The sequence below is a fragment of the Chrysochloris asiatica genome, unplaced genomic scaffold (assembly GCF_000296735.1).
Source record: "Chrysochloris asiatica unplaced genomic scaffold, ChrAsi1.0 scaffold00036, whole genome shotgun sequence".
NCBI lineage: Eukaryota > Metazoa > Chordata > Mammalia > Afrosoricida > Chrysochloridae > Chrysochloris > Chrysochloris asiatica.
The window spans coordinates 12,143,804-12,161,174 of record NW_006408554.1 but is presented as its reverse complement, the minus strand read 5'-3'; the positions used below and the strand labels follow the sequence as shown (position 1 = coordinate 12,161,174).

General features: G+C 38.4%; 1 protein-coding gene across 1 annotated transcript in view; it reads left to right on the top strand.

Annotated features, from left to right (window-relative positions):
- MCMDC2 (minichromosome maintenance domain containing 2) overlaps positions 1-17,371 on the top strand; it is a 54,107-nt gene that overhangs the window by 3,181 nt on the left and 33,555 nt on the right. Inside the window, exons 4-9 of the mRNA XM_006860077.1 lie at positions 2,908-3,103; positions 4,497-4,619; positions 4,735-4,839; positions 7,188-7,313; positions 9,541-9,778; positions 11,306-11,511. Of these exons, the coding sequence (XP_006860139.1) occupies positions 2,908-3,103; positions 4,497-4,619; positions 4,735-4,839; positions 7,188-7,313; positions 9,541-9,778; positions 11,306-11,511 (994 nt within the window). The remainder of the gene's footprint in view (positions 1-2,907; positions 3,104-4,496; positions 4,620-4,734; positions 4,840-7,187; positions 7,314-9,540; positions 9,779-11,305; positions 11,512-17,371) is intronic.

Genomic DNA, 17,371 nt, shown 5'->3' with positions numbered 1-17,371 from the left:
GATCCTCAGAGCCTATGGTTTGGACGGTCAACAACGCTTGGGCCCACAGGGTCTTGACCTCCTGACCAGGTCTGCACGGTCTGCATCAGATTCCCCCGTATTTATTGTTTGTTTAAGCCAACTCATTGACTTTTAACAACAAACAACAGCCCTTCCCCCAAGGATTCTGCACTCTTCAGTTTTCACCATATCACAAGGGCAGTTTTACATCCTCAAGGAATTCAAATCAAGTTCCTTTTCAGTGTTTTTGTTGTTTGTTTTTTAGTTTGGGGAACAAAAAGAAGTCTGAAGGGGCAAGATCAGGGCCTTAGGGTGGATGGGGTAAGGGTTTTCCAATGAAATTCTCATAGGACAGCCCTTGCTATTCTCTAACAACAAGCAGGTACAGTGTTGTGGTGGGAAAAATATTCTTCGGTTCAATTTTCCTGGACTTTTTCTCACCAATGCAGCTGCCCATTTTCCTACAACTCCTTCCTTATAAGCCCCCATGATCACCTATATTCTTTGAGAAAAATCTATCAAGATTACCCTGTTTGAATCCCTAAAAACACTGTCATGGCCTTCTTAGAATGACCTTTCTGCCTTGAACTGGCCTGGCCAAGCAGGCCCTTCAGAAACCACTGTTTTGATTGAACCTTATTCCTTTTGAAGACACCCTAACAAGAGTAAGGCAAGCATATTGTGGAAAGAACTTGTCTGCAGCCATCCACTGATCACGCAGAAATATTTAAACATTTTTTATTTGGAATAAACCCATGCATGTATGAACTAGAACCCTAATAGCAATACTTTTTGACTTGCCCTCATACAGTTTCCCATCAACTCTCACCTAATGTCTGATGATCATTGTTTAGATCTATTATTTTATTTGTTGTCCTAATGTGGCACTGCAGGATAACTCACTGGACCACAGCATCAGTTTGAACTGCAAGGTTGGTGGTTCAAATCCACTAGCTGCACCTTGGAAACCCTATACAGAGTTGCTATGAGTCGGAGCCAACTCAAAGGCACTTAAGCAGCCACTGATGATCATTGCTTAGATCCATTATTTTATTAGGAGTATAAAAACAGTATTTTTCTAATGATACCATTTCCAAATTTAGTAACTGAAATTATTCTATAAGAGAAATTTATATCAACTATTTGGTTAATCTAAAATATATCTTGTATAAAGAACAAAAATCAAAACCTACTGCCAGCAAGTTGATTCTAACTCATAGCAACTCAGAAACAGAGTTTCTGAGACTGTAAATCTTTATGGGAGCAGACAGCCTCATCTTCTCACGCGGAGTGTCTGGTGTGTTTGAACCACTGACCATGCAGTTAGCAGCAGGATAAATGTTTGATTCTTTATCTTTATCAATATTCAGAGAGTAATGAGTTAAAATCCTATCAGGTTCCAGATGACCAGTGGCACATTTTTGTTTTGTTTTGTTTTTCATGTTTATATTATCCTATTTTTGGACTTTTGGTGTGGCTCTGTAGGATCAGCACTGGACTGCAAATCACAAGGTTGGCAGTTCAAACCCACCAGCTAATCTTCGGAAACCCTATACAGGGTGACTATGAGTCGCAACCAACTCGATGGCACTTAACAACAACAAAAATATCCAATTTTTGATCACTGGGAATCCTTTCAAGTTTGTTTCTGTGTTCTTTTGACATAGTCCCACTACCTGGATTTCTTCAGATGTTATCAGCAGATATCAGTATCTCACAGTTTCTGTAGATCAGATATCTAATAGTGACTTAGCTAGTTGTCTCTGGCTCAAACTCTCTCATGAAATTGTAACCAAGCTGTTCACCAGGGCTGTTGGCAGATCTCAGTATCTTGTTGCCTGTTGGCCCAAGGACTCCCTTATTTTGTCACCACATGAAGTTATCCACAGTACTGCCTCACAACATGGAGGCTGGCTTCCCCCAAAGTGAAGGATCCAAGAGAGAAAGAGAGAGTACCAAAGATGAAAGTCATGGTCTTTTTGTTTTCTATGATATGAATTTCATTAATTATGTAACTTTTTAGAGGTCTGCTTATTATCATTTTATTATAGCAAAAGGATAAAAATGAAGAGGTACATAGCTGTCTGTGATGGTCTATGAAGTGTGGGATGGTTCCCAATGTGGAACTACCATGTCTCAAAAATCACTGTTCTACCCTCTTAAGTATATAGATGTGTATCACCAACCAGGAACCGCCCCCCACCTGCCACACACATATACACACTATTTTTTATAGCTCTCTTGGTTTCTGGAAAGCAGCCTTGGTGGTGTAGTGGGTTAAACATTGGGCTGTTAAGCAAGTTTGACAGTTCAAATCCACCAATCACTCCTCAGAAGAAAGATGAGGCTGTCTATTCTGGTAAAGACTTAGTTTCAGAAACCCTATGGAGCAGTTCTACTCTGTTCTACAGGGTCTGAATCAGCATTGACTTGATGGCAGTAGATATATATATATTTTTTTTTTTTTTTTTGCTCCTGGAACAAGATGCCCCATATCCATCTGATATATTTTCTGCTCCAGGTATGGAATTTTCCCCAAGGAGGTCTGCTTGCTCTTAGTAAGAACTGATATTTAGAGATCACAATCTGAACTCTGAGAGTATTTATTGCTACTGGGATGCTATTGTTTTATCATTATTTTTAGTGGATAAAGCCAAAAAATGTGATTTTTAAGGAAAAAAATAGTTCATAATGACACTTTGAATTAAAATGTAAGTTTTAAAAATTTCAATTAACTTTAAATTTTACACTTAGATCTCTTCCCGTATGCTTAAAATGTTGATTACTAACTATACTACCAGATCATTTACTTGATTTACTCTATAGTATACTCATATTTATTAATTTGTAATACAAGATCAGTTAGATCTGCAGTTTTTATTAATACCATTTTTATTTTCTTATTAGATTAATATAGTGCTGAAATTAACACATTTACCTCCTCTGCCAAGTTATGGTCTTGATCTTTGTACGTTTCCACTTGACTATACGTCTCAGAGATTTTATATGATGCAAGGAATTGTAATTGCAATGACAACTGTAACCAAATACACACAAGGCGCAAGATTCCTTTGTTCAGATGAAGCATGTCCTCTTTCACAAGGTAAATATTAAAATGTAAAATCAAAACATTAAATAATTTACTGCTTAATCCTAATCATATTTATAATTAGTTATGAAATGCTCACAGAATAGAAAGAACAGAATAAAATTTGGTATGTCCCAGAAGTCCTGATGTGGCACTGTAGGCTAAGCACTGGACCTCAAAGTCAGTTTAAACTGCACGGTCAGTGGTTCAAACCCACTAGCTGCTCCTCAGAAACCTTATGCAGGGTCCTATGAGTCACAGCCGACTTGGCAGCACTTAACAACAACGGTGTTTATATATTTACTTTGTATAATCTTGAAATGTAGGGTCAGCACTGGACTGCAAACCAAATGGTCAACAGTTCAAACCCCCCAGCTGCTGCTTGGAAACCCTATACAGGGTCGCTATGAATCAGAACCGACTCAATGGCACTTACCAACAACAGTAACAAAGGCTCCCATAGTCCTGAACTACTTGCTCTTTATGACTGTTTTTGCTTTTGCTCTTCTCTCTTCATGTAATGTCCTCTTCCCAATCCTTTGGTTTAACTGTAGCTCAGTCCTTCTACAGCAAGGGTGAGGAACCTTTTTACTGCCAAAATGTATTAACATCATTCATGGGCCCTACAAAATTATCAACTTAAAAATGAGCCTGCTGTATTTGGTCTAACATTTAATTAACTCGCCCCTACTATGATGGCTGGAACTGCAGGTGCCTTGACCAGACCAAATGATCTCACAGGCCATATGGGCACATGGGCCGGATGTTCCCCATCTTTGTTCCACAGGGAAGGGAATCTTTCTCATTTATCCTTACCTTTCTTTGGGTTGAACACTCTTCCTCTATTCTGTCTCGATACTGTGTACATGAATATCTCTGTCAAACAGTTAAGTGTTAGTAACAACAAGGTTAGCAGTCTGTGCCCACCCAGCAGCTCCCCAGAAGAAAGGTCTGGCAATCTCATGAAAATCATATGCAAGACAGCTTATTCTGAGACACATGGAGTTGTCATGAGTCAGAATTGACTTGATGACAGTACTTTTTTCTTTGTTTTGTCTATGGAATTGCCACATATTAAAATTATTTGCTTAAGCTTTCATATCACCAGTACCTTGGCTCGATGCCTGGCAAGAAAGAGGCATGCAATAAAAGTTCATTCAACTGCTCTGAACCTACATATGAAACTGAGTTAATTTGAGTTAAACTACTTTTAAAGGGTTAAAAATAGATGGCTTTATCTAAGTCCTGGTGTGGCACTGTCTCAGATAAGCACTAGATTGCAAGGTCAGCAGTTCAAACTCAGAAGCCACTCCTTGGAAACCCTACATAGGGTTACTGTGAGTTGAAACTGATTCAACAGCACTTAACAACAATAAATCTAATTTAGCTAACCTCTGTTTGCGTTCAGGATTCCAGTATATAAGAGTGCACGTGCCAGGTGCAACAGAATCTGCAACAATAAGAAATGACTTCCTGTGTAATGTGTGTGCTTCTTCACTTCAAGAAGACAGAAAATTTAGAGTACTTGGTGGTAAAATGCACTTACACTTTGTGATTACAGTTTTAAAAATAGAGCCTGATCTCTTATGTGGAAATTAAAATGGAATGTATCCTAATAACAATTAATTTTTGTCCTTGGCTTTAAGATAAACAGGTTGTTGAAGTAATCACTGCAAAGGCACTTGGTGCTTTTCAAGGAGTGTCTAACAACCAGCCATTTAGGTTTCAATCTCTTATCATTTTCCTGCGAGGTGAGTAAGTTGTTGAAACTCAAAATAAATTACTACAAATTGTTTGACTTGTTTATACTAATATAGAATGATACTTTTGTAACCTGGTTTTTAGGAATCAGAAGTGTTTTCATTTTTGAGTGTTTTTGAGAAGTCCTATTTGCTGATGTATCAATCATTTATCTATTCATTCATACAATACTTAAAAGTATATTAGTATCAAACTAAAGTTAAAAAAAAAGAAAAGATGATAGTATGTGCTATGTATCAAGCACTGTGATAAGTCATTCTGAGGTACTGGTCTCCCATTATTCTATGCATATGTCAGTCAGTGCCTTAGGTAAATGTTGGTGTTTTTAAGAAACCCTGGTGGCACAGTAGCTAACATGCTCAGCTCCTGACTGAAACATTTGAACCCACCAGCCACTCCACTGGAGAAAGATGTGGCCGCCTGCTTCCTAAAGATTTACAGCCTTATAAATCCTATGCGCCAGTCATACTCTGTCCTGTGGTGTTGCCATGAGGTGGAGTTGACTCAACAGCATCAGGGTGGATATAAGAGTTTTATATTAGAAGATGAGTTTCATAAGGATAGGGACGTTAGTTCTTTATTGCACATAGTGAAAACTCAAAGATATTTGTTAAATGAATAAGTGAACATTGACAGGCTCACAAGAACTGACTGGGTGAGGATCTGTATGAGACAGGGTCTGGCAGGCAGGACAAAATCACTCTTAGGATCATTCAGCTAGGGAAGAGATAAGTCTTCACTAGGAAACCAGAGCTGTGAAAATAAGGATGGTTTTCATCCTTCTTGTTTCTTCTAAAACTGGAAAAATTCAACTGTTTCAAAAAACAAGTCTTTCATTTAAATCATGTAAAGGAACTCAGGAGTTCCATTAAGAACTGTTTCTCATCATTAACAAGATGGAGGCAAACATGATAAGTGAATTTTATATATAGCAGTTGTTAAGTATACTTTTACATGTATTAATTCATTTAGTCACAGCAACCCTATAAATAAGATTCTATTTTACAGTGAAGAAACTGAGGCACAAACAGTAGCTCACCCAAGGTCACACAGCTAGTAAGTACCAGAGCCAGGATTCAAACCCAGGCAATCCAGTCTCAAAGTCTATGCTTTGAACTGCTTACTTCTACTATATAATACATTTTAAACCACATACTGCAACTCAGAAATGTAAGTGACTGTCTAATTTATATTTTTATAGAAAATACTTTCTTCAAATAAACTAATGCATAGAAACCAAATAAATAGGGGGTGGGGGGAATCAATGAATAAAAGCAGGTCTTTTTTAGTTGACAAGGGAAAAGAAACCCAGACTTCCTAGACTTCTTCTTGCCTTTTCATTTATCTCAGGACACATCCATTGACCTGTAAGATTTCATGAAACAGGTGAAAAATTATTCATTTAGGGAGATGACAATCTGCTTTTATTTCCTCTTATAATCCATTCTGCATCCTTTATTGGGGTTTTCTGTTTGGTTGATTGGTTTGGCTTTATTTTTCCTAACTATTAAGCCTAGCTCTTCCCTTTTAGATTCACATGGCACACCAGTATGTTCTCTAGGGCCAAGAAAAGAAAAGAAAAATGGGAAAAAATAGAGGTCATGCTTTGATCTTCTTCATGTTGTTGTTAAGTACCATGGAGTCAGTTCTGACTCATAGTGACCCTGCAAAGGGTTTCCGAGGCTGCAAATCTTTATAGGATCTTTTTCATAGGGGAGAATTAATCCTTGTTCCTTTTTATAAATTTTCTTCCTTAATTTTGTTGTTATTGAGTGTCATCAAGTTGGTTCTGACTCATAGCAACCCTGTATAGGGTATCCAAGGAGCAGTTTGTGTTTGGACTGCCAGTGCAGTGCTAATCCTACAGCACCACACCAGGACTCCATTTATCAACAAGAGATCATAATATCTACTATAGAATTTAAGTTAGAGATAATACATGTAAAACTGTTTTGCTTGCATTGTATATGGTAAGTGGTGCCTTTTAAAATCACTTTCTTCCTAATGGAATTATTAATGACAATGTTGCTTTAATTAGTAGCATTCCTTGTTCTTCAATGCAAAAGACAAGGATTTCTTTTGATTCTTTTGACCATAAGAGAGTTTCTAGTTACTAAGTTACATACTTATGGAAGTTAATTCGTCATTGCATGTGAAGTATCAAAATTTATCACCAATAAAATTGTCTCAATTTATATTACTATTGCCACACTTATTATAATAAACAAAAGTAAATAGTTTGCTACTAAATTGTTACTGGCTCTGGATCTTTGAGCCATATGATCATGTACAAAGTTTCATTTAGTGAAAAAATACTTTCTTTTGTGTTTAATTTTAGATGAATTAGTGAATAAAATGAGCATAGGAAAGGAGTATAAAATTATTGGAATTCCTACCTGTGTCAAAACCTCACAAACTACTGTCTGCATAGAAGCAAACAGCATCACTTTTTACAATCCAAAAGGTAAGGAAAATGCTGTTGTTAGGTGCCATTGAGTCAGTACTGACTCATAGTGACCCTATGTACAACAGAACTAAACAGTGCCCGGTCCTGGGCTAACCTCACAGTTGTTGCCACACTTGAGCCCACTGATGCTGCCACTTTGCCAATCCATCTCACTGGGGATCTTCCTCTTTTTCTCTGACCCTCCACCTTATCAAACATGGTATCCTTCTCCAGTGACTAGTCCCTCCTGACAATATGTCCAAAGAATGAAAGACAAAGTCTGACCATCCTTGCCTCCAAGGAACACTCTGGCTGCACTTCTTCCAACACAGATCTGTTGGTTCTTTTGACAGCCCATGGCACTTTCAATATTCTCCTCCACACCATAACTCAGAAGCATCAATTCTTCTTTCATCTTCTTTCATCTTCCTTATTCACTGTCCAGCTTTCACATGCATATGAGGTTATTGAAAATATCATGGAGGACTAAGGGTCAGGCGCACCTTAGTCCTCAATCTGACATCTTTGCTCTTCAACACTTTAAAAAGTTCCCGTGCAGCAGATTTGCCTAATGCATAACGTCGTTTGATTTCTTGCCTGCTGCTTCCATGAGTGTTGATGGTTGAAAGGAGAAAATTGAAATCTTTGACAACTTCAATCTTTTCTCCACCGAAAAGAATGCTGTTTATTGGTTCCATGGTGAAGATTTTTGTTTTCTTTACAATGAGATGCAATCCATACAGAAGGCTGTGGTCTTTGGTCTTCACCTGTAAGTATTTTAAGTCCTCTTCACTTTAAGGTGTATCATCTGCATATTGCAGGTTGTTAGTGAGCCTTCCTCCAATCCTGATACCATGTTTTTCTTCATACAATCCAGTTTCTCAGATTATTTGCTCAGTATATAGGTTGAATAAGTATGGTGAAAGAATACAACCCTGTCGCACACCTTTCTTGTAATCATTGCAATGAAACAATGTGTGCAAAACCGATGTTCTCCCATGTAAACTATCACTCGATTCACAGTAAAATCTTAAAACATAAAAACATCACCACCACCAGTTGCCAACAAGTTGACTCCAAATGATGGTGACCCACAGGGTTACCAATGACTGGGTGCCCTGGATGGACACAGACCTCCAACCATCTGGTTAGCAGCCAAGCAAGTTAACTGTTTTGAACCATCCAAGGACTCCACTTTCAAAATGTTGGTGTTTGTTGCCCATAGCAACCCCATGTAACAGAGTAGAACTGTCCCATAGTGATTTCTAGGCTGTGGTCTTTATGGGTGCATCTCATTGGCTCTTGCTCAGAAGGGTCTGCTGGGTGAGCTTGCGTCACTAACCTTTTGATTGGCAGCTGAGCACTTACCTGCTCTGCTACTAGAATTCCTTAGTTTCAAATTGTTGTTGTTGCGTGCTGTGAGTGAGCCCATCTTACAGAGTAGATCTGCCCCATGGCTGAAATCTTTATGAGAGCAGGACACCAGGGCTTTTCTCCCTCGGAGCCACTGGTGGGTTCAAATTGCTGACCCTTTCATTTGCAGCCGAGCACCACCAGGCTCTTTAATTTCAAAATCTGCCCTTGGAACAGCAGCATTCAAAGATCTCCCATTTTGCTTTTCAGTCCTCACTGAAGGTGGTATTATTAAAACACAGAACTATAGGAGCAAACAGCAGTATAGAAACCCCATGATCTGGCTTTGCTTTGTTGTTGTTAGTTGCTAGGAAGTTGGCCCCAATTCATGGTGACCCCATACACAGTGGAGTTAATGCTGTCCTATTTGAGCCATCCCCATAATTGGTTGGGGATCAGACTATCTTAGTGTGAAAGCTCCTCCTAAACCTGTTCTGTGTCCTGGCAACAGGCAAGCCTCCACTGACATAGGGGTGAGAGCTGCACACAAAGTGCATTGGCTGGGAATCCAGTTGGGTCTCCCACATAGAAGGATTCTACCATGTAACACCATTGGCCTCTGGATATGCTTACATGTCTTAAGGGAATTAGGGATTTACTTGCAGCCACACAGAGCCTATCTGTGGCCACACTGAATGACTGCTTCCTTTTATTACATCCCCTGGGATAGAAAGGGTAAGTCAGAGTGACCTCCAATCAAAATACCATTATAAGAATTCAAATATGGTATCATTCAAAGAATATTTCAGACAAGTGGAATAAGAAATCGAGAATGTTCTTTTCTAATTGCATTAAAATCCTTTCTAATCTTTGTGTTAATATTTGCTTTCAGTTCCTTCAGGAATTAGTGACAACTTCAAGTGTCTCCTCTCCTTGACCTCCAGCTCATGCTGGAAGTTTTCAGCAATACTTGCCAACATTTTTGCGTCACAAATTGTGCCTCCTGGGACTTATAATTTGCTCAAGCTCTGTTTGTTGATGAGTCTAGTACAGACAAGGGATCCTAACCAGGAACTTGAAGATTGCCTTGATATTTTAATTATAACAAATGACACTCTACTTGTAGACAGGTAAAATATGTGGCATGAATCTTTAAAATTATACATTGTATTTGTAGAGGTTAGTATAGATCTTTTCCATGAGCATTATTAGAAGATGAACATTTAGAATATGTATAATATCATGTGTGAGTATTTAAATAAATTTGCATCCGTGAAGTTCAAAACTTTAAAAACATGAATTGAGAAATTAGATATTTGCTTTCAATGTTTGAAGAGTCATCTTTCAAAATTTCAACCTATTTCCCTTCTCAGACCTTTATAAACTGTATCCTTCCTAGGCTTCCTTTCCTACCATTCTCCATCTCAATGTTCAGCTTTTGTGCTTTGTTTTCATTTTTTAATCATGTCAACAAGTTATTTTCTTATTATTCTGAAAGAGTCCATTCAAGAATAATAAGATTAACTTGTACCCAAATCACCTACTGCCATTGAATCTTGGAAACCATATCTTTTAGGGTTGCTCTGTCTCAATCAACTCAATAGCAACCCGTTTGTTTGCTTGTTTTGGTGTACGGATAATTCTCAAGATGTTATTGTAAAAATGATGGAACCAATCATTCCTCCCAGAGCGCTCTCTACTCAGCTAGGTCTGGTAATCCATTGCAGTGACTACATAGAACTCAGGCACCATGCTCACAGTTAGGGGTTAATTAGGGAAGTTAACAGGGTCAGAAATGTCCAAGGCACAGTTCTTCTAGTCAGGCAGATTCTTCTCAGCTGTGCTTACAGTCAGGCCTCTTTCTACCAAACCAATGTCACAGAGTTCTTTTAGAGCTATTGATAAATGCCTACAGGACACATCACTCCACCAGAAGCCTCAGCTTGCAGGCACTCAGCTCTAGTTCCATGGGTCAGCAAATACTCCACCCTGCAAGCAAACCTCCTGGCCACACTCACTCACCTTTACTTGCTTCAAAGGCTGGGAAGCCCACTGCTCTATCTGGTGCTCTGACTCATGGTTCTGCTCACTGGTGGTTCTGCTGCTACTGTTTCTCTATCACTCTTCCGATGTCACAGCTTTCTGTGCCTAGGCCAAGGAAGTTCATTGTGCAGGAATCTCGGGGTTCAAAGGATGTGCTCCACTCCTGGCTCTTCTTTTTTGATGGTAGGGAGATCCCGCTTCCTGCTTTTGAAATGCCTCATTTTATGCCCATGCTAGAGTTTCAATGTTTTACAATTACAATTAAATCTGCTAATATTCCAAACTGAATCATTTCATCCTATCAGTATCTTCTCCCACCTTCTCTTACCCAGACTCTGAAGGACAAAAATGTTGTTTGGAGGAAGTTACCAACTATGACCAGAAGCCACATTATACCACATTGCATAATTTACTACATTGCAAATACTTACCCACATTGTGTTTTAGTTTCTTTGTTTATATCTTTCTTTCTAGGCTGCAAGCTTTACAAGTCTTACATGTATTTTTATGCCTATTTGGGCTATCATAAATGCTCAAAGTGCTCAATAAATGTTGAATTTTGTAGCTAATGATGTATCAAATATTAAATAATAGTAATGAATATTTTTTCCTAGGCTTTTGAATTTTAGTGTTAACCTTATACCCCGTGGTATACATCATCCAGTCTCTTCTGAAATTTTTCCTACTCTATCCAAGAATAAGTATGGAACTGGAGCAGTTAGCATTCAAGCAGGCAGTGCTTTGCTAGCTAAAGGTGGTATCTGCTTTATAGGAGACTTATCTTCACACAGAAAAGATAAACTTGAGCAGCTTCAATCAGGTAAACATTTTTTTTTTCCAAATTAGTTTTCACTTATTTAACCTACTGTTTCAGCATTATCAAGAATAACTTAACAATTTTAGGAATTGAGAAATTACAAACTACAACCTCCAGTACCCTGAAACCAGAAGAATTAGATGGTGACAGGCTACCACTACTGACCACTTTGACTGGGATCACAGAAAGTACTGGACAGAATGAGAGGAAATTGTAGAACAAAATCATTAAAAAGGGCAGACTTACTGATCTGACAGAGATTGGTGGAACCCCAAGACAGTGGCCCTTAGACACCTTTCAAACCTGGAACTGAACCCACTCCCAGGAAGCATTTTGCAGCCAAACAATAGACAGGACGATAAAATGAGCAGTAATACCCTTAAGGGACATACTCTTCAGAACCTAAACCATACAAGACCAAAAGGGCAGCATTTGCCCAAAAATAAAGCACACAAGGCAGGAAGGTATAGGAGAAAAATATGAATGGAAATGAGGAACCCAGTGAGGAAGCTATACATTCTTGTTGAGCAAATTGCAACTGATGTACGAAACAAAATGTGTACAAACTGTAAAATGAAAAACTGATTTGCTCTGTAAACTTTCACTCAAACCACAATTTAGGAAAAAGAAGGTGCAGAAATGTTGAGGACAATTGTCTTGTTGCCTCTCATAACCACAGAGCACAGAAATGGGTTTTTGACCATGATGCCAAAGCAGGTCAATGGAGAAAGGAAAGTTTTCTCAACAAACAATGAAGGAACAACTAGGTAGTATATGGGAAAAATTAATCTCAGCTCATACCTCACAATCATACACAATAATAAATTTGAGATGGATCATACCTAAATGAAAAACTAAAACTATAACGCTGTTAGAAGCAAATTATAAGAATATCTTCACCACCGTAAGGTAAGCAAAAATTCCTTAAACAGAGCCCAAAAAGCACTGACCATAAAAGAATGATAAATTAGACTTCATTAAAACTAAAATGTGATGCTCACAGAAGGCACCATTTAAAAAGTGAATAGGCAAGTAGAGGTAAAAGAAAATAATTGCAATATGTATATCTGACAGAAGACATATATCCAGAACAACAACAAAAGAATTGCTACAAGTCACTAATTTAAAAATGCACACACATAAAGAATCACAAAAAAAAAAAAAAAATGGGGAAGAGACAGTCACTTCATAAAGTAAGATACAAAATGACCAAAAAGCAAAGAAAAATTGCTCAGCATCATTAGTAGCCATGGAAATTAAAACTGAAACAAGGAGATACCAATCTTCACCTACAAGCAGGGCTAGCTTCAGTTTCACAGAGTCCCTGTTCTCAGAAGAGTCTGGCACTGGGTTAAAAGCTCTGCTGTCATCATCTCTAATTTTTTTTTTTAATAATATTACCTTTGAACTTGGTTTTGTAGGTATAGTCCAATGAAACAATGGAGTTTGTGGCTGGGCAGAGGAGAGAGAGACTGGTGGAAGCTCTGATACTCTGTGTGCCTTTGTCCCGGTCACATAGAAGTCACGGTTTCCATAACACTCTTAACTGCCCTCTTTTCAAGTTTCAAAGAACTTCCATGCATAGCAGGCCTGCTGGAATTCAATGCTTATGTTCCATATCGACACAGTGTCAACTGAGTAGTTGTTGTTAAGTACTGCCAAGTCAGTTCCAACTTGTAGTGACCCTGTATAGGGTTTCCAAGAAGTGGCTGGTGAATTTGAATTGCCAACCTTATGGTTCAAACTGAGCTTGTGGCCCAGTGCTTATCCTACACCAGGGCTACACCAGGACTCCTGAGTGGAGGAGGTGCTAATTCCAAGAGACCTTGCTTTTGGTTCTAACCAGACTTGCTTCTCATACAGGAAGAAGGCAGTGACGTTCTAAGTAACACAAACAACCTAAGAACCTTACCATTATCATTATTGGATTATTTCCCTGAGTTTTCCAACCACTTAAGCTGAAAATGATGGTATCAGATAAAAGAAAAAGAGAGCAACCCCAAATGCCTTTTCCTTCCAGCCCTTGATTTTTATCTGTAAGCCAAAGGTAGATGGAGTGTTGGTGAAATATGTGCCCATCAACAAATGAATTAAACCATTTCTGTACAGCATTTCCACTGTTCATGCATGAGTTAAATTCTCATATATTTTCATTTAAGACTGGCATTCTACAGTGTAAAGAAGAATAGTAAAACTCATGTTAATATTTTCAATTTTCAGGTTTTCTGTGTTTAGAATTAGGATTGCTTCTATTACTTTTTTATAATAAATGAAATAGTGTAAAGGAAAATACATATTAGAATTTTAAAAAGCACATTTTCTCCCTTCTTTTTGAACAACAGACCTTGTTTTCATTTTGCACAGAATCCTGCAAGTTATATACCTGGCCTTGACTACTAGAATGACAAATTTTTTTTTAATTGACAAAAACAGATGTTGGCAAAGATGTGGCGCAACTGGAGTTACCATATAAGTGGTAGAAAAATAAAATGGTACAATGGAATCAAGCTGCAATCCTACATCAAACCAAGAAGTCAAAGGCATACAAACTCTGACATTTTCACATGCAAATTGTGCATTTTTCAAAGTGCTCTGACAGTTTCTATAAAGTTAAATAAACATTACATATATGTAAGATATATATATGACTCAGCAACTATACAATAAACACTGGGCTGCGAACCACAAGGTCCATGGTTTGAACTCACCAGCCACTCCACCGGAGAAAGATGAGGCTTTCTCATTAGGATTTAAAGCCTTGGAAACTCTATATAGAGGCTCTATGAGTCAGAACTAAACTTGATGACACTTAACAACAACAATAATATGAGTGTCCATCAAAAATTATCTGCACTCTAGTTGTATTAAAACTTCTGTTGGCTGCACTGTCTCATCGGATCTGTTTAAGGTACTGCTGTGCAAGTGTGAATGTGGACATCTGCAAACAAAATTTGGACCAATACTCAAAGGAAGGTAAACATTTCTTTTAAAAAGAATTGTGACTGGTGACAAGATATGGATTTACCACTACTACCACAGAGTATAGAATGGAAACACTGCAATCAAGAAAAAGTTCAAAAGTCAACCATCAGCTGGAAAATTGATGCTTACAGTTTTCTGGGATTCTCAAGAGCCAATATTGGAACTATTAAGAAAAAGGTTCAACAATCAGCAGTGCTCATTACAGTTAGATGCTCACTGAAGAGCTGAAGCCTAAACTTTGGACTAAACCCAGAGGACTGCTATCCAAGGGTCTTGTGATCTTGCATAATAATGTACATCCACACACCTCTGTCCACACTTTTGACACTGCAAAAACTTCGTTTCAAGGTGTTAAGGCATCCCCATAGTCCTGATCATGCTCCATCGGACTTTCACCTGTTTGGTCCCTGAGAGTAGCACTTCAATAACGAAGATTCGCCTCTGATGAAAACAATAAAGACAGCAGTGCATTTGTGGCTTAAAGCTCAGCCTAAAACATTTTTTAAATAAGGGAATATGAAAGTTTATTGAGAGATGGACAAAGTGTATTGAAAAGCAAAGAGATTATGTTGAAAATGTATTTGTGTTTTCTTAAAGTTGATTAAAATAAATTCTACAACCAGAGTGTAGATAATTTTTGACTCACCCTAGTATATATGAACAGGGTAGCATGAGAAGACAAAGTAAAGTATTATAATAAAATGTACAAAGTTAGAAAACCAGAAGAGAAGAACATGTTCAGTGTTTCTCAAGCTGAAAGAACTGAAGAAAAAATTCAAACCTCAGTTTGTAATAGTGAAGGATTCTGTGGGCAAAATACAGGAGTACGGTGACTCTGTAGGGTAAGTGCTGGACTGCGAAGCACAAGCTTCACAGTTTGTACCCACCAGTTGCCCCAGAGAAGAAAGATAAAGCTTTCTGTTTCCATGAAGATTTACAGCCTTAGAAATCCTCTGCAGCAGGGATGAGGAACCTTCTTTTTGCCAAAATTTATAATATCATTTACAAGCCATACAAAATTATCAACTAATAATTTGCATGCTATATTTGGTCAAACAATTAATTAATGGAGCTGTGGGTTAATGGGCCAGACTGAAAAGCCGTTTGAATTGCAAGGTTGGCAGTTCAAGCTTACCAGCTGCTCCTCGGAAACCCTATACAGGGTCGCTATGGGTTGGAATTGACTTGACGGCACTTCACAACAACAATAACAAATGTGATGACTAACGAGCTCTGGTGTCATAGTGGCTACGAATCGGGCTGCTAACCTCAGGTCAGCAGTTTGAAACTACCAGCAGTTCCGCGGGAGAAAGATGAGGCTTTCTGCTCCCGTAAAGGTTTACAGCCTCGGAAACCCTGTACAGGGTCGCTATGAGTCGGAACCAACTCCATGGCACACAACAACAACAACAATGTGATGACTGGAACTGTGGTTGCCTTGGCAGGCCCAGACCAAATGATTTTGTGTGCCTTATGTGGCCCACAGGCTGGACATTCCTCACTCCTACTCCACAGGGTCATTATGAATTAGAACCCATTCAACAGCACTTAACAACAACAATAATGGGTCAAATATTGAATGAATGCAGAAAACATCAAAAAAAGATAGAAGGAATATGAAGAGTTACTGTGTCAAAAAGAAACAGTCGATGTTTAACCACTTCAGGAGGTAGTTTATGATCAAGAACCAATGGTACTGAAGGAAGAAGTCAAAGCTACACTGAAGGCATTGGTGTAAAACTAGGCTCTAGAAGTTGACAGAATACAAATTAAAATCTTTTAAAAAAAAACAACAAACTGATGCAGCACTAAAGGCGCTCATCTGGTCAAGAAACTTAAATGAAAGCTACTTGAGCAACTGCAGGGAAGATACTGTGCCTTTTCCAAAGAGATGACCCAATGGAATGCGGAAATCATAATAAAACAGGCAATTTTGCTAAAGATAATTCACAAATGGTTGTAACAATACACCCACAAGAAACTGCCAGAAATGGAAGCCGGATTAGGAAGACAAAGTGGAATGAAGGATATAATTATTGATGTCAGATGGATTTTGGCTGAAAGCAGATAATACCAGAAAAATGTTTACTGTGCTTTATTGACTATGCAAAGGATTTTGTCTGTGCGGCTCATGACAAACTATGTTCTCATTGAGCAAGGTCTCCCCTCAAGGTCCCCCCTAATTTTTGGTGGGACGGATTACAAGTTTTTTGACTTGATATGACACCATTCCGAAAATAGTAAGGTTTAAGTCTTAGCTGAGCCAAGCTCAAGAATATTAAGAGGAAGAAAATATCCACCCCCTTACAAGCATTTCTGGACAGCTGAGAGCTAATTTGGCCCATGGCTGGGGGCTCTGTTTTGTGTGTGTGTGTATAAATTTGCACTGAAGTCTTGTTTCAGAAAACAGACCACTGAGAAGAGTCAGCTGAGCTGAGGCCATGGCTTGCATGGCTTGGAGAAATGAGTTGGTGGATACCTTCTGGGCTTTTGAACTTACCCTTCACCCGTTTCCCTTTCCCCCAAGTGTCTGACCCTGTCTTACCCATGTCGAGTTCAAGTGGTGCAGCACCTCTGAAGCATCAATGCACACACCTGCTGTTGCTTTTGATTTCTGGAAGGCATGTAGTTTCAACTTGTAACAAAAAAAATATTTGTACTCTTCAGTAAACTGTGGTATTTCTTTAGCTTAAAAAAAATGAAGAATGTGCATTCAGAAGACTAAGTGCTCATAAGTAACCAGTACCAAGAGGCAGTCATTTAGACAAAACAAAGGAATATTGAATGGGTTAAAATCAGGAAAGGTGTGTGTCAGGGTTGTATCTTTTCACCACATTTATTCAATCTGTAATCTGAGAAACTGAATTATATGAAGAAGAAC